The following is a 24,625-nucleotide window of genomic DNA, read 5'->3' on the forward strand; positions in this document are numbered from 1 at the left end:
CCATAACCCTCCTGAACTGCCCGCCAATTACTTGAAGGATTCTGATAGGTTGGGCATCTTTGAAACGCCATGATAATGGACAACAGCAATTCAACAGGCACCAGTAAGGCAGTGGAGATATTTCTAGGTCTTGCCGATTAACATCCAGTCACGGGGAGGAAGCACCTCAATGTTTTAACTCTACCTGGCATTAAAAGAAAACTTTCCTCACAAAGATATGGGACGTACATCAAAATTTTACAATAATCTACAATAAAAATCCAAGCATAGAGCAGGGACTAATAAAACAATGTCCTTTATCTGGGGGGGGGGGTAGAGATACAGCACATATTTCATCCGATGCAGTTCCAGGGTAAAGAGCGACACCTGGTGGATGGATGAGTGTAATTCTAACTGATTATCTTAGGGTCACCAGGGGGCCTGGAGCCTTTCCTAGGTAATATACACTGAACAAAAATATAAACGCAACACTTTTGTTTTTGCTCCCATTTTTCATGAGATGGACTTAAAGATCTACAATTCATTCCAGATACACAATATTACCATTTCTCTCAAACATTTCTCACAAATCAGTCTAAATGTGTGATAGTGAGCACTTCTGCTTTGCTGAGATAATCCATCCCACCTCACAGGAGTGCCACATCAAGATGCTGATCTGACATCATGGGTAGTGCACAGGTGTACCTTATACTGCCCACAATAAAAGGCCACCCTGGAATGTGCAGTTTTGTCTCACAGCAAAATGCCACAGATGCCACAAGCATTGAGGGAGCGTGCAATTGGCATGCGGACAGCAGGAATGTCAACCAGATCTGTTGCTCGTGCATTGAATGTTCATTTCTCAACCATAAGCCGTCTCCAAAGGCGTTTCAGAGAATATGGCAGTACATCCAACCGGCCTCACAACCGCAGACCACGTGTAACCACACCAGCCCAGGACCTCCACATCCAGCAGGTTCACCTCCAAGATCGTCTGAGACCAGCCACTCAGACAGATAATGCACGGCCCCATGTTGCAAGGATCTGTACACAGTTCTTGGAAGCTGAAAATGTCCCAGTTCTTGCATGGCCAGCATACTCACCGGACATGTCACCCGTTGAGCATGTTTGGGATGTGCTTGACCGGCGTATACGACAGCGTGTACCAGTTCCCACTAATATCCAACAACTTCGCACAGCCATTGAAGAGGAGTGGACCGACATTCCACAGGCCACAATTGACAATCTGATAAACTCTATGCGAAGAAGATGTGTTGCATTGCATGAGGCAAATGGTGGTCACACCAGATACTGACCGGTTCTGAGTCCCCAGACCCCCAATAAAGCAAAAAACTGCACATTCCAGGGTGGCCTTTTATTGTGGGCAGTATAAGGTACACCTGTGCACTACCCATGATGTCAGATCAGCATCTTGATGTGGCACACCTGTGAGGTGGGATGGATTATCTCAGCAAAGCAGAAGTGCTCACTATCACACATTTAGACTGATTTGTGAGAAATGTTTGAGAGAAATGGTAATATTGTGTATCTGGAATGAATTGTAGATCTTTAAGTCCATCTCATGAAAAATGGGAGCAGAAACAAGAGTGTTGCGTTTATATTTTTGTTCAGTATATATAGTGCACAAGGCAGGAGAAACTCCCTGGATGGGATGCCAGGTCATGCACACAGTCATGCTGTGAGTAATTCAGAGACGTCAGTTAGACTAACAGTCTTTGGATTATGAAGGAAATACGCAGAAGAAGGTGGTATGATGTGGCTCAGTGGGCTAAGCCTGTGTACCTGTAATCAGAAGGTCATTGGTTCAAACCCAACCTCAGCACAAAGAGCAAGCTGAGAGAGGCATAAAAAGGCAATTTTCCCACAGGGTCAATAAAGTATCGATTATTATTGAGAAGCAGGACCCATGGGTAGCATATCTAGTTCACTATGTTTACTAACCACAATCCAAGCCAGAGAAAGAAAATAATCCACTCCAATAAATAAAAATTTAATCGTTGCATACTCCAACAAACATTTCATTTAAACATTCAAACATATGTCCTCTAAGGACAGTAAGTGAACATAACAGAACACGAACCACATGAAGACTTTGCTGTACCATGATGGGAAGACCGGCACTTTGAACTCACAAAGAACATCTCAGTAATAGTGCTGCATTCATGAGCTCCCTGGAGAGCCCCTGCCCTGTTTCTGAGAGGGGTCCAGACCCGTGCCTTCATAGACCACCTTGTTCTGCAAACTATCTTGGATTAGCCTTTGCTGTATTCGGAGCTTGGCGTTGTTGTACCTACAATGGAACCTTCAAAGAAAGGCAAAGAGATGTTAGATACTGAAAGATTGACAAGAAATACAGCCTTAAGGATGCTCAGAATGTCACCCTTAGTTTAATGTACAAAGTACTCTTCAAGTTAGTCGGTCTTAAACAAAAAGGCCCTTTTCGTTTAAATGAAATGGATGTTCTAGTATAATTGGATATTAAACTGTAGCCTACAGAATTATTACACAAAAACGTGTAACAATAGATTAGAAAAGCATTTACCAAGATACCAGGGTTGTAAGAGTGAATCCTATCATTCCGACATCAAAAGATCTCCGTACTCTGCCTGTAAACAGATTTAGAGCCCTTTATGCTACAGTAACCACGACATACACATGACAATCTTACAACATAGTGTAATAACAAATCATGTCATTTGCTTTTAAATTACAGCAATAAATGACCATGCCAGCCAATGCACCCACTTACTTGTTGCTAAAAAGTATCCAAAGCCAGCGACTAGGGATCCACCAGCACCCTGCAGAATGGACTCTCTGGCGCACGGGGTGTTCCGAACATCTAGGATTCCTAATAACTTGAAGGGCTGCACATCGAGAAGTAGAAGCTACAGTAATGTAACTTTAAAACGCGAAAATGTCTTAGGAACGGAGACCCTTGACATCGAAAGGGTGATATTTTTTAATGTTGGCCAATTCCATAACAAGGTTTTGATACAGTACTTGCTGACATTTTATGGGAAACTGTCCCCAGATGTTACGATGCCACAGAAGGGAAATATATACCTTCAGAAATATCAGGGTCAAACGGAACATATAAGGCCACTTAACGATAATTTGTGTCCTAGCCATACTGGTAAAATGTTATAAGTAAATAACTTACGTTACAAAATTACCTTTCTTTTCGACGCCTCTTCTTCGTTCGTCATTTTATCTTTCAAATCCCCAGCAAACTCCTTCCAATTCTGCAGGACGTTTGTAATCGGCTCTGTATCTCTACGCATGCGCTGTCCGTCCGAAATTATATACCGTGTGTACAGTCAATACAACGATTTTGAGTTCCTACACTTTACCTGCTTTCACCCTGATTTCTAAGTGAAAAATAATGACATCTGCAGGATATTTAAGCGAAAGCATATTTTACAGTACATTTTTGGAATGCATTATTAGTTCAGGTTAAATTTAATAATCTAATTATAATTAATTAATATGGCATTTAAACAGTGACTACATGCACATGAATTTAAAGCTCATAATATAACTACTCATAATATTTTTGGTAATAGTTGTGTTTTGTGACACTGTTAGAGTACACGACTCCAGCAATATGTACTGAATGGACTGCTTATTCAGGTATGTTTCAAGGTGATGTTCACCCAAAAAGCCTCAAAATTCAACCCTTCTTTGGTCATCAGATATCAGAGAGCATGCTATTAATCTCCTAAGCCTTGGGTAATCAGCAACAACAGAACACAAAACACCTGTGGACAAAGGAGAAAAAACCTTGAATGTGACAGTGACTACAAAAAACATCTCTGTGCTACTTTAAACAGTGGTAATTCGAGTGTAAAAATCGGGACACTGCTAATTTGACTTCCTCTGATGGTCCCTGGAGGTTGGGCTCCCCCTTTGAGTCTGGTCCCTCCCAAGGTTTCTTCCTTCTAGGGAGTTTTTCCTTGCCACTGTCACCTCTGGCTTGCTCACTGGGGGCTTGGGGCAGGGATAATAAAGGATTTTAAGACAATTTAATTTTACAAATAAAATTGTAACTATACAAATAAAATGGAATTGAACTGAATTGAAGAATTGATTGTTACATCCCATCGGAATGCACCACATTCCCATTCTTTATTCAGAATCCAGCAGCAAGAGGTGCCCTCTGCATTTACTGGGAGAGGTTTCATACCCTCGGTGATACTATACTGGATAGGAGGTCATGTATGGGATGGGATTCCACATGATGGGAAAATAGTAGCTATGCTATGAGTACTAGTCAAGATCCATGTTGACAAACTTCCCCTCCAGTGCCTCACACCTGATTTAAGGACCATGTAGATCTTGCCCTAAGTGGCCTCCAGTGTCCCTTCATTGAATTAGAATTTAAGCTTAATTGTATTGGTACCATAGCACAACAACTTAATCCATATGTGCCTTGCTCAGGGTACCTCAGTGGGGCTTTGCTGGTGGGGGATTCAAACCCACATTTTTTTATTTACGAACACACCTCCCTAACCATTAAGCCACCACTCCCAGTAAATGCAGGACTTGGTTGACCAGTACTCATTGCTATGGCAACAACTTTCTACTGAAACAAGTTACTCGTGATAAAAGGAGTGTAGTGATCCAAGATGATCCACTTTCCAATTGTAACCTTTGCATCATGAGTACCATTTATATTATATTCTTTTTATACAAAATTAAAATTGGAAATTCTCTTTATTATGCTCAGTTGAGAAATATGCCCACACAGGCCTAAGAAGCAGTAAGCGACCTAGAAGAGACGGATGTTTTTCATCTGTTTGTGCCGTGCACCAGACATCATGCAGGGGCCTCAATTTAGGGGACATGCTGAATGTAACCAATGAGAAGGAAGGAAGCCATCATGTCACCGTGCTCCTGGCTAATCCCGGGATTAGCGGTAAATGGAAGGAGCCTGCGTAAGGATGAGCTCCGTGCTGAAGTGCAAAGCCATGACATTGGGTCTGCAGGTATAAAAGATGGGGAACATTTCCCCCACCTTCTGCTGGCTATTGGAATTGACTCACGTCAGGTAAGTATGACAGATCACGACACATTACAGTAAAGGTTTTTATTCCGATGCTATAAGAATATTACATTTCTAAGTGTTATTGAAAACAGTATGGACTATTTCATTAAATTTATTCACCCACTTTTGTGTTTTTAAAGCAAATCATTAATGTAACTTCAGAAAAACTATTAGGTATCATTCCTCCTGCTGCGATTCTTGGTTCCGTATAATGTCTGTCTAGTGATATTGTGATATCTGCTGATATTGTGAATCTCATGACAAATACTATGTTCTCTTCACTTTGGCCATGCATGTGTGTTTTGAGTTTCCTTCAAATGTTCCTTCAAATTCATTTCAACTCAACTCAACTCAATTCCAATTCAATTTAATTTAATTCAATTTGCAAATTTATTGTCATTATATGATGCCATAGCAAGTGTAAAAGGAAATGTCATTTTGCATAAACTCCAAAGGACAGTGCATGAAAGAGCAGTGAAATGCTTCGCATGAATAAGATACCGTAAAATGCAAGGAATGTAAAAAGATGCGACCAAAGAGTAACTGGTAATTTCAGTTAAAAGTGCAGTGTAGTGTTATGCTGTACATTTAAAATGTAATATTCAACATGCTCAGCTAAATTTATACAAATGCACTTGGATTAGCTTGGTAGCTAGCATATTCATTTTTTGGTTTGTAATTCCGGCAGTAGAACTGCACGGTTTACATCTTCTATCTGATAAGAACTTGACTTTACTGATTATATAACAGCCATGACAGCTGAATTGCGCTTACTCTCTTACAGAATGACAGCTACACCAGCATGCACCCTGTTACTCTTACTCGCCGTGGGCTGTTTCCATAACACAGCCCGGGTCTTTTCCCTGCAGCCCTGTGAGCCGGTTAATGAGACTGTGTCTGTGGAGAAGGAGGGCTGTCCGAGGTGCCTGGTCATTCAGACTTCCATCTGCAGCGGCCACTGCCTCACCAAGGTTTGCTGCTGTCTGTCGGTTCGTCATTGGTGTATACACACACATCCTGATCTTGCCTGAGTTCAATGTGTCCCAAAAGTGGGAGGGGCTTGCATTTGACTTTGTCAACCAATCACAATGTTCATTGCATGACATCGTCACATTGGTCCATTTTTCCCCAGCTGCCTAGGGCTCAGCAAGCTAAGCCTGTGGGCTCGTGCTCAGAAGGTTCCGGTTCAAGTCTTATTCCTGTTATCATCATTGTTGTCATTACTATTATTCTCGTTGTCATGAAATACAGACACACCCTTACATTGTTCTGTACAGCCTTTGCAGGTCAGCATATTCCTGTTTTGTCTATGGTTATATGTTCCTTAACAAAAGACGTACTTTAGAAATCTGCACACCTTGCCACTTAAGAGAAAACACAGGTTTTAATTAATGTGGTGATGTCATACAATGACGATGTTGATTGGTTAATGAAGTGAAATGCAAGCCCCTCCCCTGCTTTGATGAAATGGCTTAACAAAGGTGCTGATCCTTCCTTACTCCTTGTGGGTGTGACAGGAGCCGGTTTTTAAGAGCCCCCTCTCTATGGTGTACCAGCACGTATGTACGTATAAGGATGTGCGATACGAGACGATCCGCCTGCCCGATTGCCCCCTGGGGGTGGACCCCCATATCACTTTCCCCGTGGCTCTGAGCTGTGACTGCAGCCTGTGCACCATGGACACGTCCGACTGCACCATTGAGAGCCTGAGGCCAGACTTCTGCATATCCCAGAAGGCCACTCTTCCGGCGTTCTAGGATGAACCAAGATGGCCACCTGAAGACTTATGTTCTCACAGCAATCAGCTGACCCATATTAGGCCCAGTTACACTGTGTCACACTGTCCCTCGACAAGCCACCATAATCAGACAGTGGGGAGCATGAAAATGGGGGGGGGCAATTACTGTGTGAACAGGATAATTTATCAATGTTAATAAAAAGACCTTTTTTCTCGCAAATTCAGTAGCATTTTCCAGTTGCAATATAACGACTCAACAGGTGAGATATCTTGTGAAATAAGGTTATATTAATGGAGATTAAATTAAAACCTGTGGTTTATCTATCTATCTATCTCCAAAACAGTCGGGAGGCATGTTGCTTAGACAGAGTCAGTCATGTGACATTGACAGGTGTAACAGTAAATATCCATCCATCCGTCCATCCATCCATTTTCCAAACCGCTTATCCTACTGGGTCGCGGAGGCTCCGGACCCCCTGTGATAGTAAATATCATCAGGGATGGACTATAGAGTGTTTAGTACTGACGATTAAAATAAATTGTAAAATCAGTTCCAGTGGAAGAGTAATCACACTTTATCATGGCATGAACAAGTAACACAAAGCCATGAAATTAATGTAACACTTCATTTAAAAATGAAGAAATATACTGAAAGTAATCGCGGTTCCATCTGAAAATGAACAGGATGAATGATGAAATGGTGTCTTAATTACGTAAAGACAGGCATCACTATTGGTCTCAGCAACAATGTGATACTTTATTTTTCGGGAAATATTTCAACATAAATGCTTCACTGTTGAAATATCACATGAAGTGAAGTTCATAAAGAAAGATAATACAGTTAAACACGAATGTAAGGATGTGCACCTCACTCAAAGAGATGTATTTTAGGTCTTTGTACCCAACCCCCGTGCTACTGGTTTAATCCTGTGTATCATAAATTTCATCCAAATCCTGTAAATTTCTTGCAGACATTCAGGCATGGATGCCTGCACATGCACACTGGACTGTACTTTGAAAACATAACTATTTGAAAGCATTATTAATTATTACAAACAATAAACAAAAACAATTGTTCCGAAATTTGAGATACTGGTTTTCTCAGGGTGTTCTCACTAGCAACAAACTCTGTACGATTACAATTGCAAATAAAACTTAATATTCATAAACGAATGACAAAGAATAATGTAAAATGATGTGATTAGGATTTAGCAGAAAAACAGCCCAACTCCAAAAACACCCCCCGCAGAGCCCGTTACGCCCCCCGGTGGATTTGTTAGATGCTGCTAACTGTTTGTTCCGGGAGACCTATGGCAACAAGGAAATTCCTCCATTATGTGTTTCGTATCTTTTCTAATGAAGATGTGCTGCAGAGGGTCCAAAAGAGGACTGAAAAATAACAGTAAGACTAATCCAAGAAATGTAGGGTTATCTGCCATATGAATTAGTGTGATGTGAGGAAAGAAGAGAAAAGTGTAATTAGCAATCACACGTGCAGCTTCTTCCTTCTAACAGTTCATCTTCTCCTCTTCAAGGTCTGATCCTCCTGTTCATTCATTCAGAGAGACACAGATTCTCTTCAGAAATGAGTTCCTGACCTACCTGGTCCACATGAGACTGTCTTCCCTCTTCTGTTTCATTACGGCACTTCCTACACACAGATCTCTCATTTCTTTACAGAAAATCTTAGCTATCATACATGGGAATAGAAGAAATGAATATACTGGATACATACAATGAAAATAAATTGGAGATTCTGCAAAAATATGACTGTATAATTCAGAATTAATATTAATTAGACCATTCATGTTTGTTTAAAAAAATTTTGAACTTATTTATAAGGGAAATATTAATTTTAATTTAATCAGAGTATAGCATCGGGATAAATACATTTCTTATATTTACTAAACCAGACTTATAGCAGAACAGAATGTATATTTCAGCCTCAGTATTGAAATACAAACAAAAAGTGCAACAATGATATATAACTTGTGTAACAGTGTAACAATGCTGTGAACATTCTCCCACTATTGTCTATCATTATGAATAAAACGTAGTCCCTCACAACCAATACCCTTAAAATCAATGTTGATGATTAAGACTTTCATACTATTGCCCCATTTAATTATTTTGAATATAATTAAATTCATGGTGGGACGAGTAATAAGGACGGTCCAGTAGAAGTCTGGCTTCTTTGTAAATGACCTGCATATCTAATAACACTTCACATTTATTGCATTCACGTTGGTGCTAAAGAGGAACCACATTGCGTCTTTTAAATTCACAAAGTGATGTTAATCTCTGGCCGATAAACTGTCACGAGTCTTGTTTTTACTTCCCTCCCGATGTTGTCTCGATGTAAGCAAACAATGAATGTTGACATAATTCCTTGGTATTAAGGGTCTGCTAGATCCATCCATCCACCCTCCGACCGCTTCTCCAGTGTGAGATCCCAGGAGATGTCCAGCCTATCCCAGGAAGCACAGGGCCCAAGACCCTGCGGGACACGGTGCCGTTCCAGCACAGAACGCCCACACAGACACAGCAGGAGAGTTAGAGATACCACTTTACCTAACTGCATGTGTGCACAAACTGCTATGTCCGATACACTATGTCACCCCCCCTCCTACACTGCCCTCTGTGGCTCTGAGCTGTGACTGCAGCCTGTGCACCATGGACACGTCCGACTGCACCATTGGGAGCCTGAGGCCAGACTTCTGCATATCCCAGAAGGCCACTCTTCCGGCGTTCTAGGATGAACCAAGATGGCCACCTGAAGACTTATGTTCTCACTGCAATCAGCTGACCCATATTAGGCCCAGTTACACTGTGTCACACTGTCCCTCGACAAGCCACCATAATCAGACAGTGGGGAGCATGAAAATGGGGGGGGGGGGCAATTACTGTGTGAACAGGAGAATTTATCAATGTTAATAATAATAGAGCTTATTTCTTGCAATTTCAGTAACTTCTTTTGCCTGCTGCAATATAATGACTCAGCACATCATTATCATTATCTTGTGAAACAGTGCTAGATAAATGGAGACTAAATTAACACTGTCATAGGTTGTGGTTTGTCTATCTGTGTCCAAACTAAAACTGTAAAACCTGCTGCTTAAACTGCTTTGAACTTGTGACATTAAAATCATCAGGACAGAAACTAAGTGGCACCAGGACCAAGGCCACAAAAAATCACCCAAATGAAGACAAAATGAAAACCAATTACATCAAACCTACCCAGACCAGGATTTATTGTTTAGTCCTGAGAACCGAAGGGCCCCAGTGGAACAGAGTAGTCAAACTTTGTCATGGCACCGATGGGCAACATAAAACCAACACTGAAAATAAATTAAAGAGTTTATGAAGCAGATATATAAATCGAAAGCAACTGTGATTCCACACTGGACAAACAGCAGGAATGATGAAACTGCCACTTTATTAAATGAGCTCGGACAGCACATTTGGCCTCAAGAGCAAAGGTAAACACAGCTTTGTATGACGCAGATACATTCACAGATGTTACACCGTTGAAGAAAATCACACATAAATATAGATATTTCAGAAAAAAAGTTTCAAAAGAAAAATACATTATTGTTGAACATGAATTTGTGGATATATACATCTTATTCAATGTGACAAGGTTTTTCTTTTGTTGAAATTAGTTGGTTTGATGACTCAGACTCAAATCCTCTTCCTCTCAGACAGGTGTATCTTACATTTCTTTAATCCAAACCCTGTAACCCTGTGTGTCTATTGTGTGTCATCTGTTGTGTCAAATGTTACAAATGTTATGTGTGTGTGCTGCTCCTCTATGCCTTGTAAATTGCCCCTCAGGGACAAATAAAGTTTTTTAAATTTGAATTTAAGATTTTTAGGGCTGTCATCCTACCTCCACATCAGTTTGCATGTGCATAGTGAGTGTTGTTTCATTTTAAAGCACACTTGCTTGATTTTATTTTTCTTCATTGATTGTCAATAGCAATTTCGCCTTCCCAGTGCATTTCCTAGCCACTGCGCGTGTTTTCAGACGCTGCAATGCTGCTAAGGGTTTGTTCTTCATTTCCGGGAGACCTACGGCAACAAGGAAATTCCTCCATTATGTGTTTTGTATCTTTTCTAATGAAGATGTACAGCAGAGGGTCCAAAAGAGGATTGAATAATAAACAGCTTGCCCAATGGAAGATAAAATCCTGGTTTCGATAATACGATATGATTTGAGGAAAGAACAGAAAAGTATAATTAACAATCACAAGTAGCGACGTGGCTAAGATACGTTTCTTCTCTCGGCTGGGCAATGTGATGGTCTTAGAGAGCCCCCTCCACGTGCCCACAAAGAGGAACAAAAGCAAAGGTGAAGGAATTAACATCAGGGTAACAAAGAACAATAAGAAATATTGAAAGTGGAGAAAAGCATCTAAAAGAAGTAATGCTAAGGAGACCAACCAGACCACAAGGGATGTTACAGCTGAGAGCTTAAGGGTGAAGCGAGACCGGTACCAGTGCGGATGGGCGATCAGAAGGTATCTCTCCATAGCGATGCACACCATGAAGCCGAGGCTGGAAACGATGCCAGAAAAAAAAGTAACACCAAATATTACTGCCCCAAGAGGTATATTTATGTATATCCATGGCCTCCCCAAAAACTGGATCAAATCCGAAATGAGAAGGTTTATGACATAAACATTGGCAACGTGGCTGGACTTAAACTGACGGTAGATGACATAAAGAGCGAGAGAAACGGCAGGGAGCCCAATGACAAGTGTTACCAGATTCAGAGTTTTGAATACAATAAACAAATAATCATCATCGTCCTCATCTGTATGTGTCGAATTGCTGTCATCCATTGACTCTTGGTCAGTGAAATTCTTCTGACTCATTGCTTTCTTCTCAATGATCGTTTCAATAGTTACTTTTCTTGATATCTGAACTGAAATCAGAGCACAAAACATCTCAGCTCATCACAGGTATCATTTCTAACACGTCTTTGTTTCTCACAGTAAGTATCACTGTGATCTCAGCTCATCACAGGTGACATTTCTAACACGTCTTTGTTTCTCACAGTAAGTATCACTGCGGCACTGTGATCTCAGCTCATCACAGGTATCATTTCTAACACGTCTTTGTTTCTCACAGTAAGTATCACTGTGATCTCAGCTCATCACAGGTATCATTTCTAACACGTCTTTGTTTGTTACAGTAAATATCACTGCGGCACTGTGATCTCAGCTCATCACAGGTATCATTTCTAACACGTCTTTGTTTCTCACAGTAAGTATCACTGCGGCGCTGTGATCTCAGCTCATCACAGGTATCATTTCTAACACGTCTTTGTTTCTCACAGTAAGTATCACTGCGGCACTGTGATCTCAGCTCATCACAGGTATCATTTCTAACACGTCTTTGTTCACTGTATCACTGTGTTGCTGCCGTCTCCAAAACTCACCATGTGCAGCTTCTTCCTTCCATCAATTCATCTTCTCTTCTTCAAGGTCTGATCCTCCTATGCATTCATTCAGAGAGACACAGATTCTCTTCAGAAATGAGTTCCTGACCTACCTGGTCCACATGAGACTGTCTTCCCTCTTCTGTTTCATTACGGCACATCCTACACACAGATCTCTCATTTCTTTACAGAAAATCTTAGCTATTATGCACCATAAAGAAGAAATGAATATACTGGATACCATACCACTATTCTCCCACTATTGTTTATCATTATGAATAAAACGTATTCCCTCACAGCCAATACCCTTAAAATCAATGTTGATAATTAAGATTTTCATACTATTGCTCCATTTAATTAGTTTGAACATAATTAAATTCATGGTAATTTAGTTGCTTCCCACCATGTTTACGTTGAACTTAATGAGAATCATAACCGTGATTAAATGCATTACTACGGTAACGGAAACAGTTAACTGTCTATTTCTCAGAGTTCCTATGTGATGCAGCAAAACCAAAACTATACTTGTGCAAACCCACCAGGTACCTGTCACAATCAGCAAAAACATTTCAGGAAGCAAAACTTTTTAAAAAGATTGTTGTGCAGTGTAGTCGGACATGGGACGAGTAATAAGGACAGTCCAGTAGAAGTCTGGCTTCTCTGTAAATGACCTGCATATCTAATAACACTTCACATTTATTGCATTCACGTTGGTGCTAAAGAGGAACCACATTGCGTCTTTTAAATTCACAAAGTGATGTTAATCTCTGGCCGATAAACTGTCACGAGTCTTGTTTTTACTTCCCTCCCGATGTTGTCTCGATGTAAGCAAACAATGAATGTTGACATAATTCCTTGGTATTAAGGGTCTGCTAGATCCATCCATCCACCCTCCGACCGCTTCTCCAGTGTGAGATCCGGGAGCCTATCCCAGGAAGCACAGGGCCCAAGACCCTGCGGGACACGGTGCCGTTCCAGCACAGGACGCCCACACAGACACAGCAGGAGAGTTAGAGATACCACTTTACCAAACTGCATGTGTGCACTATGTCACCCCCCTCCTCCACCCTGGCACCCCACAGTCAACTGATGGTGAAGACAATTGTTATCCAGCAGCCCAGGAAGGGCTGAGGGAGGCAGCTGTGTGATTCACCCCCGCTGTGGCCGAGCAGAACTTGGGGGGGGGGGGGGGGGGGGGGTGACAACGGAACAGGAAACCTCTGGTGGTGGATCCTACACTCTGGGTCCTTGTCTTCTGCTGTCTTTCTGGGTGTGAACAAGCGTTAAGTTGTTTCCCCTACACTGTCCCCTGTGGCTCTGAGCTGTGACTGTAGAAGGGGGAACTTAAGCAGGCCAAGGTTTGGGAGGACTGGGGAGAGAAGGGGGAACCTAAGCAGGCCAAGCGTTGGGAGGACTGGGCAGAGAAGGGGGAACCTAACATTTTCATGGCCAAGTTGTCAGAAGACTAATGCAGTCATCTTGTAGGAAAGATCATATGGCTTTTTACATTTCATGATAGGTCTCAAACAAAGGCAAAGGATCTGAAGTAAACTGTGGGGAGGCAGATCCATTCCGTACTGTGCTGATCCGGCAGTGGACAAGCTGGGAAGGTTACATACAAAGTCCGATACAGAGATGACCGGATTTTGACTGATAACTTGACAAAAACATCAAATTATCAACAGATATGATTTATTGACCCCAAGCAGGAAATTTACCCACAAAGTGTAAAATGAGGAGTTATAAATCTGAATTTAGAGCCAGAGGGATATTTGTACACCAAACAGCCTCAAGTAATTGGTAAAAATGGGCATTAATCAACTGAGACACCAAATTTTCATTCATATGCCAGATGTTTAACAGCAAGTTAATACAAAAAAAACACAGACGCTAGTCTCCTTGTGCCACCTGACTCGGTCCAAGTGAACATCTTAAATATTACAGCTGTACTTTATACCCCATATGGGATCAGAATATACATCAATAGATAATGAAGTCGATAACAACCACAGAAAATGCAGTAGTAACATCTGACTTTATTTTGATTTACAAAGGCTCCGTGGATGTAAACAGAAGGACCTCTGTCTGGAGCCTCAGCTTCGGCAGAACAGTCACATGTCCGAGGGGCCTTGAGCAAGACCCTTAACCCCCAGCTCCAGGGACGCTGTATGTTGGCTGACCCTGCGCTGTGACCCCCAAGCTATGGAGAGCAAGACGGGGGGGCGAAGAGAAGCATTCCAATGTACTTGTACCAATGATGTAGCATTATTAATCGGCCTAGGAAAAAAAAATAAGAGGCACGTCCTCATGTAGAACCCGGAATGTCTGAAGAACCAGCGGCCAAAACAATCTGCCTCCTGTCAAGTCAGAACAATTCTTCTGACAAAAATGAACTTGTTCAATGGCGAGTCGCGCATTAAACAAATGCATTGTCAGTGTATGATGATGATGATTACAACAACTATGATGAAGCGAGGTCCATTGTTTTTGCTCTACAATCACTCTTTCGGATGCAGATTCAAAGGGACCTGTGCAGTCCAGTCACAAACTCCTGGTAATAGGGCTCTGAAACAGACAGAACAGTTCAATGCTTCCTCACCGTCTTCGCAACCTAAATGTACATGTCAACAAGTTGTCATTTATAAACATATCAAGCATACTTCTATATTCTCATTTGTAATTATTTTTTAACAACATGCATTATTATTCACATTTGAAATTAATGACCTTTCAAGCGGCAAAAATACTACATCGAAAACAGAAGATTATCTTAAGCGCCCCCCCCCCAGAACACGGAAGTACTGCTAATGCAGTGTACTGTAGTCATAGGACGCACGTGAACTGACCAGAGTCAGGCTCTACGTAAGAGTGTCTGATGAGGAAGTCCAAGACCACCATGGCACTGTTGGGTTTGAAGTCGTCACTGACCAACAGATCTTTCACCTGCATTCGACATGATTCGTTTTAAAAAGGCTGCATTGTACTACATGTAACCTCTGCGCATCAAGCAGTATTAACCACGCTGTTAATGCATATCTCACTTTATGCAGGGGCCAGAGGTGGAATTCTTCAACTTCCCCATCTCCAATCTGAGGCTTGAATTCAGAAGGCAGCTTCAGGTCAAACACAAACTGGCTCTCTGGAAAAACGCCCTCGTGATCTTCGTGTGTATAACTTTAAGACATACGACAAACAATAAAAAAAAGAACTAGTCACTTAGACTGAACACTGTATAAAAGCAGGGAGAAACCGACCTGACAGTGCTGACTGGACGAGCCGCCTTGGCAATGCATGCTGGGATACGTGCTTCTTCCTCGCACTCTTTGAGGAGGGTTTGTCTGACACTGTTTCCTGCTGCCAGACCTCCAGCCGCCTGGCAAGACAGACCACTAATCTTCTAAAAATTGAACAGCACTGAAGTAAAGGGTTACATGACAACCATGGTATTCGCCTCAACCCCTGCTTGTTCTATGCAAGTGTATCGTCTGCAAACTGTAAGTCCTTCTTCAAAACGATACCACACCAATAGTACATCCCTCTATTTATGTTCAATGTTACATTTCCTGTACTCCGAACAGCAATCCTATGTCGAAAACAATGTCCCACATCAAACTGAACTTGCAAGCGAAAGCAATAAATATAAGACCTTTAAGCAAGTCGTGATTTGGCCAGTGCTGCGGCATATAAGGTATTCTTGTCTTTAAAAGGCGTTTGTTCTAACTCTGCGGTGGAGATCACAAAAGGGGCTGAATAACGGGGGACACCCCTAAAATATGAGAGGAACTGGGGCTAAGGGTCCCGCTTAGGGCCCAGCGGTGACGTCACTCTGCCGACCCCGGGGTCTTAATCGGTGACACAGAGATAACAGGCACAGCATCCTAAACAGAGGAGCCACATTCTGCACCCAACTTAGAAAATGGCGGCAAAGGATGCAATCACCAAGTTGTCGAGTCTCCCTGGGTAGGTCTGCTTGGTAGGAGATCTCCGTGCCAGCCACATGCAGATCCTCCCAGCTTCATCATGCACGTAGCCATTCACGTGGACTCCATACCGTTTCACTCCAAATAGACCTGAACAAAAAAACAAAGAAATGTAGCCACATGACTTATTTTTTTGACAAAAACCTACCAATATTCATTTCATGGATACATCTAAGTGAGGATGACAGGTTGGCTGACACCACAGGCCCAGGTATTGGGGGTATGAATCCTACTGCATGTTTGCATGACTGGGTTTCCACTCGCGGTACAAAGACATGCAATAAGGTTAACTGATGTCGTTAAATCCAATACAGTATATGAGTGGGTGGGTGTGACAGTATGCACAGGCATGCAACAGATGATGTACTGCTGTGCCTTCCGGGATGTCAGCCGGTGTTGTGCACTGTGCAGTCTGCTATAGACTACAAGTGTGACCCAATGCAAGTATAAATGGTTATAACTGCAATATGGAAAAAAACTGAGAAAATGAACCATGTGACTGAGTAACGGACTATATGTAGAATGAATATATGGGAATTCAAAAGAACTTGGAAAAAAAAAATCATGTGAAGGCCAGGGGGGTTGACAATCAGGACTTTTCTAGCTATGCTTACATTATTTTACATAGAAGGGCAGTTTGTTTTGAGAGAACATTATGTTACATAACAAGCTTATCTGTGGTTCTTACGGTAAGAATATCTATAGTAAATATTTAGAGGTGTGTTTTCTCCTAGTGACTAATGGGGATGCCCCACCCCAGCATGAATAAAGGCCCTCATTGCAGGGATCTTTCTGACCAGGAAACGCAGTTAGTTGCTAGATCGACGGTATAAATATTGGCTGCAATAACAAGAGAGAATATTAAATTTCTTGCATGGTGATTAAACACGGAATCAACACACTTACTGGTGGCGGATCTTTCCATGCACATCAGGGAACCATCACAGAACCGCGGCATCACTTCATACTTCTGCTGGACAAACGCAAATGAAGATCCGGGGGAGCAATGCAGTCTCGTGCATTAGTACTCTCAGCCGCACTCATCCAGCACCCTCACCTCGTCCCTCCATCCCCTCAAACAGGCGAAGGCATTCTCCTCCTTCAGCTGTCGCAGCACTTCGTGCACGGCCTCGGACCGCTTCTTGTACGATCTCAGGCTGGGGCGGAGTGTTATGCTGTCCCCCTGGGGTGGGCTGAAGACCTCGGGAAAGCGGCTCAACGCGGATGCCACCGCAGGGGGGACCCATCCCACGTGCTTCCCGTCAATAACGAAACGTAGACATTGCGTGAGCTTGGAGCCTACGCGCACGAAAAGGGAGACATGTACAGCGGTCAAACCGAGAAAATGTAATAACTAGTAGACAAATAGACATTCGTACTTTGACTTGCTGAACTAGAACTGAACTAAACTAACACACAAGTTCTGACATTTAAACTTTGTTGTCAAACCTGGCAAATGAAAGTTATTCATTTGGCGAAGCAGTACTAGTGCTTTCTCTGACCACGAAGGCATAGATGTGGACATTACGGACGAAACTCCGGCAATGACCCTCGTGAACGGCGTACACCCCGGCTATCCGGCCTCATAGAAATAAGCGATATTTATGCTGCCGAGCGTCTCTGGCCGCAGGCAGCGAGCTCGGGAAGGATGCAGCAACTGCGCATGCTCAGATGGATGCTAGCTGAAGGGCTTCCTGGATCATATTTAGGTCGCGAGATTTACCATATATTTAACTTCATACGTGTGGCGTTTAGACACAGAAAATACAGAGTGCTTAATTTACGAACGGGTAATTTTTATTTATTTTATTTATAATCAGAGCAAAAACAAACAGCTTGATCCTTTTGAATAAATTATAAACATACTAATCCAATAACGTCTCTGAGTTTTGACACTGCTCCCACCCCTCAGTCAAAATTCACCAATAAAAAAAATAAATAAAAGTGGACTGCACAATAAATTTAAGATGGATTGGAAAGCGCTGTCTAATGCATGAAACGTACTTACACGCGTAAAAAGCAGCACATACGAGCATATATATAGTACCTTACACTCGAGGTGCAAAGGCTGTACGTACACATAGTGCAAAAAGATTTTAAAAGTACATAACTAAAATAACAGTATATTGTGATACTTCGGAAATAAATATTTGAACATAAGAATAATAAATGATCTGCAATTAGAAGAGTAAACACCAGATTTCTTTCTGACGTGTTACAGCTGGGGGGTGAGGAGCGTAACGTTGGGACGAGATGTTGTGGTGTTTTCGGCAGCAAGCAGGATCGATCCCCAGCACCGTTTTTAGCGGTACCGTGGTGAAATGAGCCAGTGGCTGAACTGACGTCACTTCCCCTACGAACACTAGAATACATTATATATTTTTTAAAAATGAAAAAATAGTCAGAACAAATGGGAGGAATTGTGATATAGCGACTTGATCTCGTGATCCGTCTCCGTCTACGCTGTTGTGTCCCTGTTTAGCCAACAGAGGTCTCTGCTGGCCATCCCGTTCCCCCTTCCAAGTGTTCGCTAATGATTTAGACCTGTTCTTCGTTCGGAATGGGCCGTAAGAAGCGCATGTTAGCTGCTTTTTCAGCCTCTGACTAAGGTATATAATACGTGTGATCATCGATGGACAATGGGTTTACTGTTTTGTGCCTAGTGCTGAGTAGTGAAACAAAATGTAAAAAACTGCTCAAGTAGAAACGACTAATCAAACAAAAAGACAATAAATTTAAGAGTTAAAATGAAGAGATATACTGAAAATAATTGTGCTTCTAGGAACAAACAGCCCGAATGATAAAAGCGACTTTATTACATGGTCTTAATAACGATGGTGGACATTTTTTTGCCAATATATTTATACATAAATGTTACACTGTTAAAAAAATATCACACTGTAGGAAATATAGATGTTTCAGGGAAAAGTTTATAAAGAATATAAATACCATTCACCACAAATTATACATATATTAAGAAGTACATCTTACGCGATGTGACTTTTTTTTCTTTGTAAGTAGCTGATTTCGTGCCACAGACCCGGATGCTGTTGGTTTAAATCCTGTTTGCATACGCACACTGGATTTAAGATATATTTTAAAACTTAACATAATAAAAACATTAAATATAATTTTAAGAAATTTAAAAAAAAAAATCTGAAAAAAAAGGTTTTTTTCTCAGGCGAACATCAGGGGCAAAAAACAACACTCAGTGATACTCTTCATGATTGCAATTGTACTATTAAATAAAACATACCATTTTCTCAACTTAATAAAGAAGAATAATATAAAATGTTGCCTGATGTTTTGCGGGAAAACAGCACCTTTCAGAAACTCCGAAAATATTCCTCCCATTACGCCCATTCCGCCTTCCCAGTGCATTTCCTAGCCACTGCGCGAGTTTTCAGACACTGCGATGCAGCTAACGGTTTGTTCTTCATTTCTGGGAGACCTACGGCAACAAGGAAATTCCTCCATTATGCGTTTTGCATCTTTTCTAATGAAGATGTACAGCAGAGGGTCCAAAAGAGGGCTGAAAAACAATGGAATGCGTTCCCAATCCATGGTGTTATGAGGCTGTCGATAATACGATATGATTTCGGGAAAGAACAAGAAAGTATAATTAACAATCACAAGTAGCAACGTGGCTAAGATACGTTTCTTCTCTCGGCTGGGCAATGTGATGGTCTTAGAGAGCCCCCTCCACGTGCCCACAAAGAGGAACAAAAGCAAAGGTGAAGGAATTAACATCAGGGTTGCAATCAATTGCAGTGAAGGATCAGACGCTGCAGCAGAGGAAAGTGAATATCTTAAAAATATCAATCCAATGGGAGCAATTAGAGAGACCAACCAGACCGCAAGGGATGTTACAGCTGAGAGCTTAAGGGTGAAGCGAGACCGGTACCAGTGCGGATGGGCGATCAGAAGGTATCTCTCCATAGCGATGCACACCATGAAGCCGAGGCTGGAAACGATGCCAGACAAAAAGGCTCCCCAAAAAAAGTCTGAAACATATTGTCCAGTATCTGTAAGGTATATCCATGGCCTCCCCAAAAACTGGATCAAATCCGAAATGAGAAGGTTTATAACATAAACATTGGCAACGTGGCTGGACTTAAACTGACGGTAGATGACATAAAGAGCGAGAGAAACGGCAGGGAGCCCGATTACAAGTGTTACCAGATTCACTGTGCTGTATACAATGTATACAACGACATCGCCGTCATCCATTGTTTCTTGGTGAGTGTAAATGTATCTTCTGCAGCTTGCTGGCTTTCTGGTTGATGTTTACTTTCAAGTGGTAAATTTCTTGATTTTCTATTGCAGTTTCACAAATTTAGCCCTGAAATCAGAGCATAAAACATCTCAGCTCATCACAGGTATCATTTCTAACACGTCTTTGTTTCTCACAGTAAGTATCACTGCGGCGCTGTGATCTCAGCTCATCACAGGTATCATTTCTAACACGTCTTTGTTTCTCACAGTAAGTATCACTGCGGCGCTGTGATCTCAGCTCATCACAGGTATCATTTCTAACACGTCTTTGTTTCTCACAGTAAGTGTCACTGCGGCGCTGTGATCTCAGCTCATCACAGGTATCATTTCTAACACGTCTTTGTTTCTCACAGTAAGTATCACTGCGGCACTGTGATCTCAGCTCATCACAGGTATCATTTCTAACACGTCTTTGTTTCTCACAGTAAGTGTCACTGCGGCACTGTGATCTCAGCTCATCACAGGTATCATTTCTAACACGTCTTTGTTTCTCACAGTAAGTGTCACTGCGGCACTGTGATCTCAGCTCATCACAGGTATCATTTCTAACACGTCTTTGTTTCTCACAGTAAGTATCACTGCGGTGCTGTGATCTCAGCTCATCACAGGTATCATTTCTAACACGTCTTTGTTCACTGTATCACTGTGTTGCTGCCGTCTCCAAAACTCACCATGTGCAGCTTCTTCCTTCCATCAGTTCATCTTCTCTTCTTCAAGGTCTGATCCTCCTATGCATTCATTCAGAGAGACACAGATTCTCTTCAGAAATGAGTTCCAGACCTACCTGGTCCACATGAGTCTGTCTTCCCTCTTCTGTTTCATTACGGCACATCCTACACACAGATCTCTCATTTCTTTACGGAAAATCTTAGCTATCATACATGGGTATATAAGAAATGAATATACTGGATACTATACAATGAAAATGATTTTTTCAAGGACACGAGTATAAAATTCAGAAGTAACATATAGGCATCATGATACGTCATGTTTGATTTATATAAAGCAATTTAGATGAACAGATCATTCATGAATCCATCATACATGAAACATGTTCCCTTACAACCAACTCCCTTAAAATGGATGTTGACATTCCACATTGTTGCTCCATTCAGTTGGCTTGAACATAATTAAATTCATGTTTATGCGTTTGTTTCCCACCTGTAATCAAACGTAGCTTCTTCGTAAATGGCCTGCATATCCACAAACACTTCACATTTATTGTATCAATGCTAAAGAGGACCCACGTTGTATCTCCTAAATTCACAAACTGATATATCAGATTTACATCAGACCGATACACTTTCACAACTTTGTTGTGAAAATTGTTTTCACTTCCCTCTCAGTGTTGTAAGCAAACATTTATCTTTTACATAATTCTTTGGTATTAAGGGTCTGCTAGGTCCATCCATCCAGCATCCAGCGCTTCTCCAGTGTAGCACTGGGCCAAGACCGAAGACACCCTGCGGGACTTGGTGCCGTTCCAGCACAGGACGCCCACATAGACACACAGCAGGAAAGTTAGCGATTCCGATATTAGCTGCGTGTTAGGTTGTCTGATTTTGAAAAGTGTAAGAGTTTTAAGTGACTGGATCTTACTGATTTCAGACTTTAACGTTCAGTATTGCTGTTTTGACGTTGCTCAATCGTACTTTTCTAAAAGATTCCCTGGAATTCCACAGTGAAATCATATAAAATTAATATATCACTGTAGTGTACATATGGATACAGTTTTGCTTGGTTGACTAGTGAATGTCCACAGATTAAAATGGGTTTGTAATTTAAATGAAGCACCAGTTACTAGTATAGCTTTGTATACAAGCACAAATACAACCACGGAGGCTCTTGTTTTCTGCCAAATAAATTCATTTATTGGTCAAACGGGACTAGAAATAGGTAGCAGCAGATATCTTGCTAGTCGCACTACTGGCTGAAATGTTTTACATTTCAGGGTAAATGAGGAATAAAAGCATAATGCCTCAGGAAGTGAGTGCAGTGCAGGCCGAAATGGGTTACAAACGGCACTTTTCAGCGTTTGCGGATCTATATGGAAATATCAGTTCTTTCAATCTGAATGTTTCATTTTGAGAATTGATTCTAATGTTAAAATACAGTTTTTTAACCTGCTAGTCTCTGCCGACTGTGTGTCTTTGCTCCCCCATGTCAGCCTGCATGCCACTTTACCCCACACCCCCAGGACCAGCTTGCTGGCTTTCTGATCCCTGCAGGTACCTCTGACCACAACTAGTCTCGATTTTCTACACTCCAGTTCAAACTGTAGTAGGACTTTAGTACCTGTCTGCTGTGCATGTGGATCCCCAGTTCCTGAGGTGGTCACATGACAAAATTCCTCGGGTCTCCTGAATCCAGCAGAGCTTCATGACACCCTGGAGCTCCCCCGGAGGATCTGACGGCCACCTGTACAGCAGCCCCAGTCCCGACTCCTCAGATCATCGCACCCCCTCCCCCACCACCACAGCTGCCTTACTTCCTGGTTCATCCTGCACTTCCTACCTCTGGAGTGGTATGAGTTTGCCCAATCACTGTCGTGGTTTCCTCATGCAGCGCGATCTCTGTTTCCGACAAAACAAAACCCTGCTGACCCCAGGGCAAGACCAGTTCAGTTTTGTTATTTCGCTTCTCACTGGGAGAGCCCCAGAGTAACCCACTGCCCTTTCCCGTCAACGCTACCTGCTTCTCTGCCCCACCGCTCCTACCATCATCAACCAACTTAAGAAGGAATTCAACTAACCCTCGCCTGGACCAGACGTGCCCACCAAGCTGCTCAAACTGCACCAGCGATCTGGTCCAGCCTCCAATTTCACCATAGAGTTTCTAAATCTCACTGCTACCAGTAGGTGGAGTGAACCAGCCTTCCTCACTTCATACTGAAGGGAGATTAACCTTCGCTCCACGAGTCAAGCTGGCTGGGCGAGGCAAAGGTCTCAGATGGGATCTGTCCAGCTCTCTGTTCATCTCAAAAATCTGCTCTGGGAATACCGCCACCTGGAACCTGCCCTGTCTAATCTCCCTTTATCCCCAGGGTCTCCTCCTTCACTCCGTCTCACTCTTACTGAAAGACTCACAGCCATGCATCTGGCCAGCGGTCCGCTCATCCGAGCAGAGCAGCGGCAGCAAGTGACAAACCAGCTGTGCCTGTGCTGTGGACAGCCTGGGCACCGCGCCCTTCTCCTCCTTCATGGCTGGGCCCCCAGGCACTCAGTGCCCCCGCATCACCAAGGTTGGCTCGTTATTCTCCACATAACCCCCAGCAGCTCGCTTTCTCACCCATCGTCCGTTTTCACTCCAGTTCGCATACCTCATCGGCTCCGGTGTAGCTCGCAACTTTACCGATACCGCCTCCGGACAAAGGTCCATTAGGATCCCCCCACCCCCAAAAATAAAAGCACTGCAATCCAGAGAGGAGGGATTTATCTAGCGAGTGCACCCAGCAATCGTTACACAACGTCTTAAAAGCGGATCTCACTGAGAAGATCCGTAACAGCGCCACAAGTTTGTGGCGATCACGTTGTCAATGGTAAGAATAGCACTGAAATTACTGTTGTTTCTGTGTGTTCATTTCCATAGATAATGGTACTGCCTTCATTAGCTGGTGAATATTGGCTAAGTTTTGTTTGATTCTACGTCTCATGGTCCCTATTCTGTTTATGTGAATAAGCCATACTCGTAATAGCCGAAGTCGTACTAGCCGAAGTCGTACTAGGCGGGATTGGTGAGCAGGAAAAATTATTGATGTTGCGGACAGGAAACGGGAGCCCAACGAACACAATTTGGACTTACAGTCGTCGTCGTTCGTATGTCTGCGAGGACATATATCATAATAACAAGGACATCTCACACAGTACTGTAACTTCAACATTACTGCACAGAGCAACATGGTTGCTTAACTATACCATTACACAACAAAAATAGGATAATGGTAAACAGTATATAACAATGCATGATGAATAATAAAGATTTTTTTGTACTTACCCTTGAATACAACGAAATGCTTTGTCCACACTTTCCCTCAGCAGTTTTTGTATCCAGTCAGAAAAAAATAAATACCTCCAGACTTTTATTTGTATTCATTTACTTCAGTGCCACCAGCGATATTCACATGCATGGGTCACATCCAGTAATAT

General features: G+C 42.2%; 3 protein-coding genes and 2 long non-coding RNA genes across 6 annotated transcripts; 2 read left to right on the plus strand and 3 right to left on the minus strand.

The window, feature by feature from the left end:
- Positions 1-1,974: 1,974 nt before the first annotated feature.
- LOC125739532 (cytochrome c oxidase assembly protein COX20, mitochondrial) lies at positions 1,975-3,295 on the minus strand. The gene is made up of 4 exons (XM_049009745.1): positions 3,174-3,295; positions 2,750-2,864; positions 2,543-2,606; positions 1,975-2,302 (listed from the first exon to the last, which is right to left on the minus strand). The coding sequence occupies exons 1-4, from the start codon at positions 3,279-3,281 to the stop codon at positions 2,161-2,163; spliced, it is 429 nt and encodes a 142-aa protein (XP_048865702.1). The 5' UTR covers positions 3,282-3,295; the 3' UTR covers positions 1,975-2,160.
- A 2,534-nt stretch (positions 3,296-5,829) lies between these two features.
- On the plus strand, positions 5,830-6,801 carry lhb (luteinizing hormone subunit beta). The gene is made up of 2 exons (XM_049008237.1): positions 5,830-6,015; positions 6,562-6,801. Exons 1-2 carry the CDS (start codon positions 5,830-5,832, stop codon positions 6,799-6,801), a joined length of 426 nt encoding a protein of 141 aa, XP_048864194.1.
- A 7,099-nt stretch (positions 6,802-13,900) lies between these two features.
- On the minus strand, positions 13,901-17,875 carry tpk2 (thiamin pyrophosphokinase 2). 2 transcript variants are annotated; one of them, XM_049007897.1, is made up of 8 exons: positions 17,655-17,875; positions 17,263-17,504; positions 17,112-17,178; positions 16,165-16,295; positions 15,480-15,598; positions 15,267-15,399; positions 15,072-15,168; positions 13,901-14,790 (listed from the first exon to the last, which is right to left on the minus strand). In XM_049007897.1, the coding sequence occupies exons 1-8, from the start codon at positions 17,728-17,730 to the stop codon at positions 14,744-14,746; spliced, it is 912 nt and encodes a 303-aa protein (XP_048863854.1). In that variant the 5' UTR covers positions 17,731-17,875; the 3' UTR covers positions 13,901-14,743. The 2 variants fall into 2 exon arrangements, with proteins under 2 accessions (XP_048863854.1, XP_048863855.1); XM_049007898.1 differs by having other exon boundaries at positions 17,112-17,175; positions 17,655-17,874.
- Positions 17,876-20,238: 2,363 nt separating this feature from the next.
- LOC125738699 (uncharacterized) lies at positions 20,239-24,561 on the plus strand. The gene is made up of 3 exons (XR_007396884.1): positions 20,239-20,444; positions 20,690-20,872; positions 21,089-24,561. It is a non-coding gene; the product is annotated as an uncharacterized LOC125738699 (long non-coding RNA).
- On the minus strand, positions 20,456-22,915 carry LOC125738697 (uncharacterized). The gene is made up of 3 exons (XR_007396883.1): positions 22,776-22,915; positions 21,152-21,208; positions 20,456-20,547 (listed from the first exon to the last, which is right to left on the minus strand). It is a non-coding gene; the product is annotated as an uncharacterized LOC125738697 (long non-coding RNA).
- Positions 24,562-24,625: the final 64 nt, after the last annotated feature.

The sequence above is a fragment of the Brienomyrus brachyistius genome, chromosome 3 (genome assembly GCF_023856365.1).
Source record: "Brienomyrus brachyistius isolate T26 chromosome 3, BBRACH_0.4, whole genome shotgun sequence".
NCBI classification, from domain to species: domain Eukaryota; kingdom Metazoa; phylum Chordata; class Actinopteri; order Osteoglossiformes; family Mormyridae; genus Brienomyrus; species Brienomyrus brachyistius.

What these genes read in the sequence shown, in the direction of transcription:
- lhb (XM_049008237.1), top strand. Translation starts at nt 5,830, where the DNA reads ATGACAGCTACACCAGCATGCACCCTGTTACTCTTACTCGCCGTGGGC. An exon ending in GCGGCCACTGCCTCACCAAG is followed by an intron (nt 6,016 to 6,561) that starts GTTTGCTGCTGT and finishes TGGGTGTGACAG; the next exon opens with GAGCCGGTTTTTAAGAGCCC.
- LOC125739532 (XM_049009745.1), bottom strand. Translation starts at nt 3,281, where the DNA reads ATGCGTAGAGATACAGAGCCGATTACAAACGTCCTGCAGAATTGGAAG. An exon ending in AAGAGGCGTCGAAAAGAAAG is followed by an intron (nt 2,865 to 3,173) that starts GTAATTTTGTAA and finishes CTCGATGTGCAG; the next exon opens with CCCTTCAAGTTATTAGGAAT. An exon ending in CTTACAACCCTGGTATCTTG is followed by an intron (nt 2,303 to 2,542) that starts GTAAATGCTTTT and finishes CTTTCTTTGAAG; the next exon opens with GTTCCATTGTAGGTACAACA.
- tpk2 (XM_049007897.1), bottom strand. Translation starts at nt 17,730, where the DNA reads ATGTCCACATCTATGCCTTCGTGGTCAGAGAAAGCACTAGTACTGCTT. An exon ending in TGAGGGGATGGAGGGACGAG is followed by an intron (nt 17,179 to 17,262) that starts GTGAGGGTGCTG and finishes GCGTTTGTCCAG; the next exon opens with CAGAAGTATGAAGTGATGCC. An exon ending in TTACGTAGAGCCTGACTCTG is followed by an intron (nt 14,791 to 15,071) that starts GTCAGTTCACGT and finishes TGTCTGTTTCAG; the next exon opens with AGCCCTATTACCAGGAGTTT.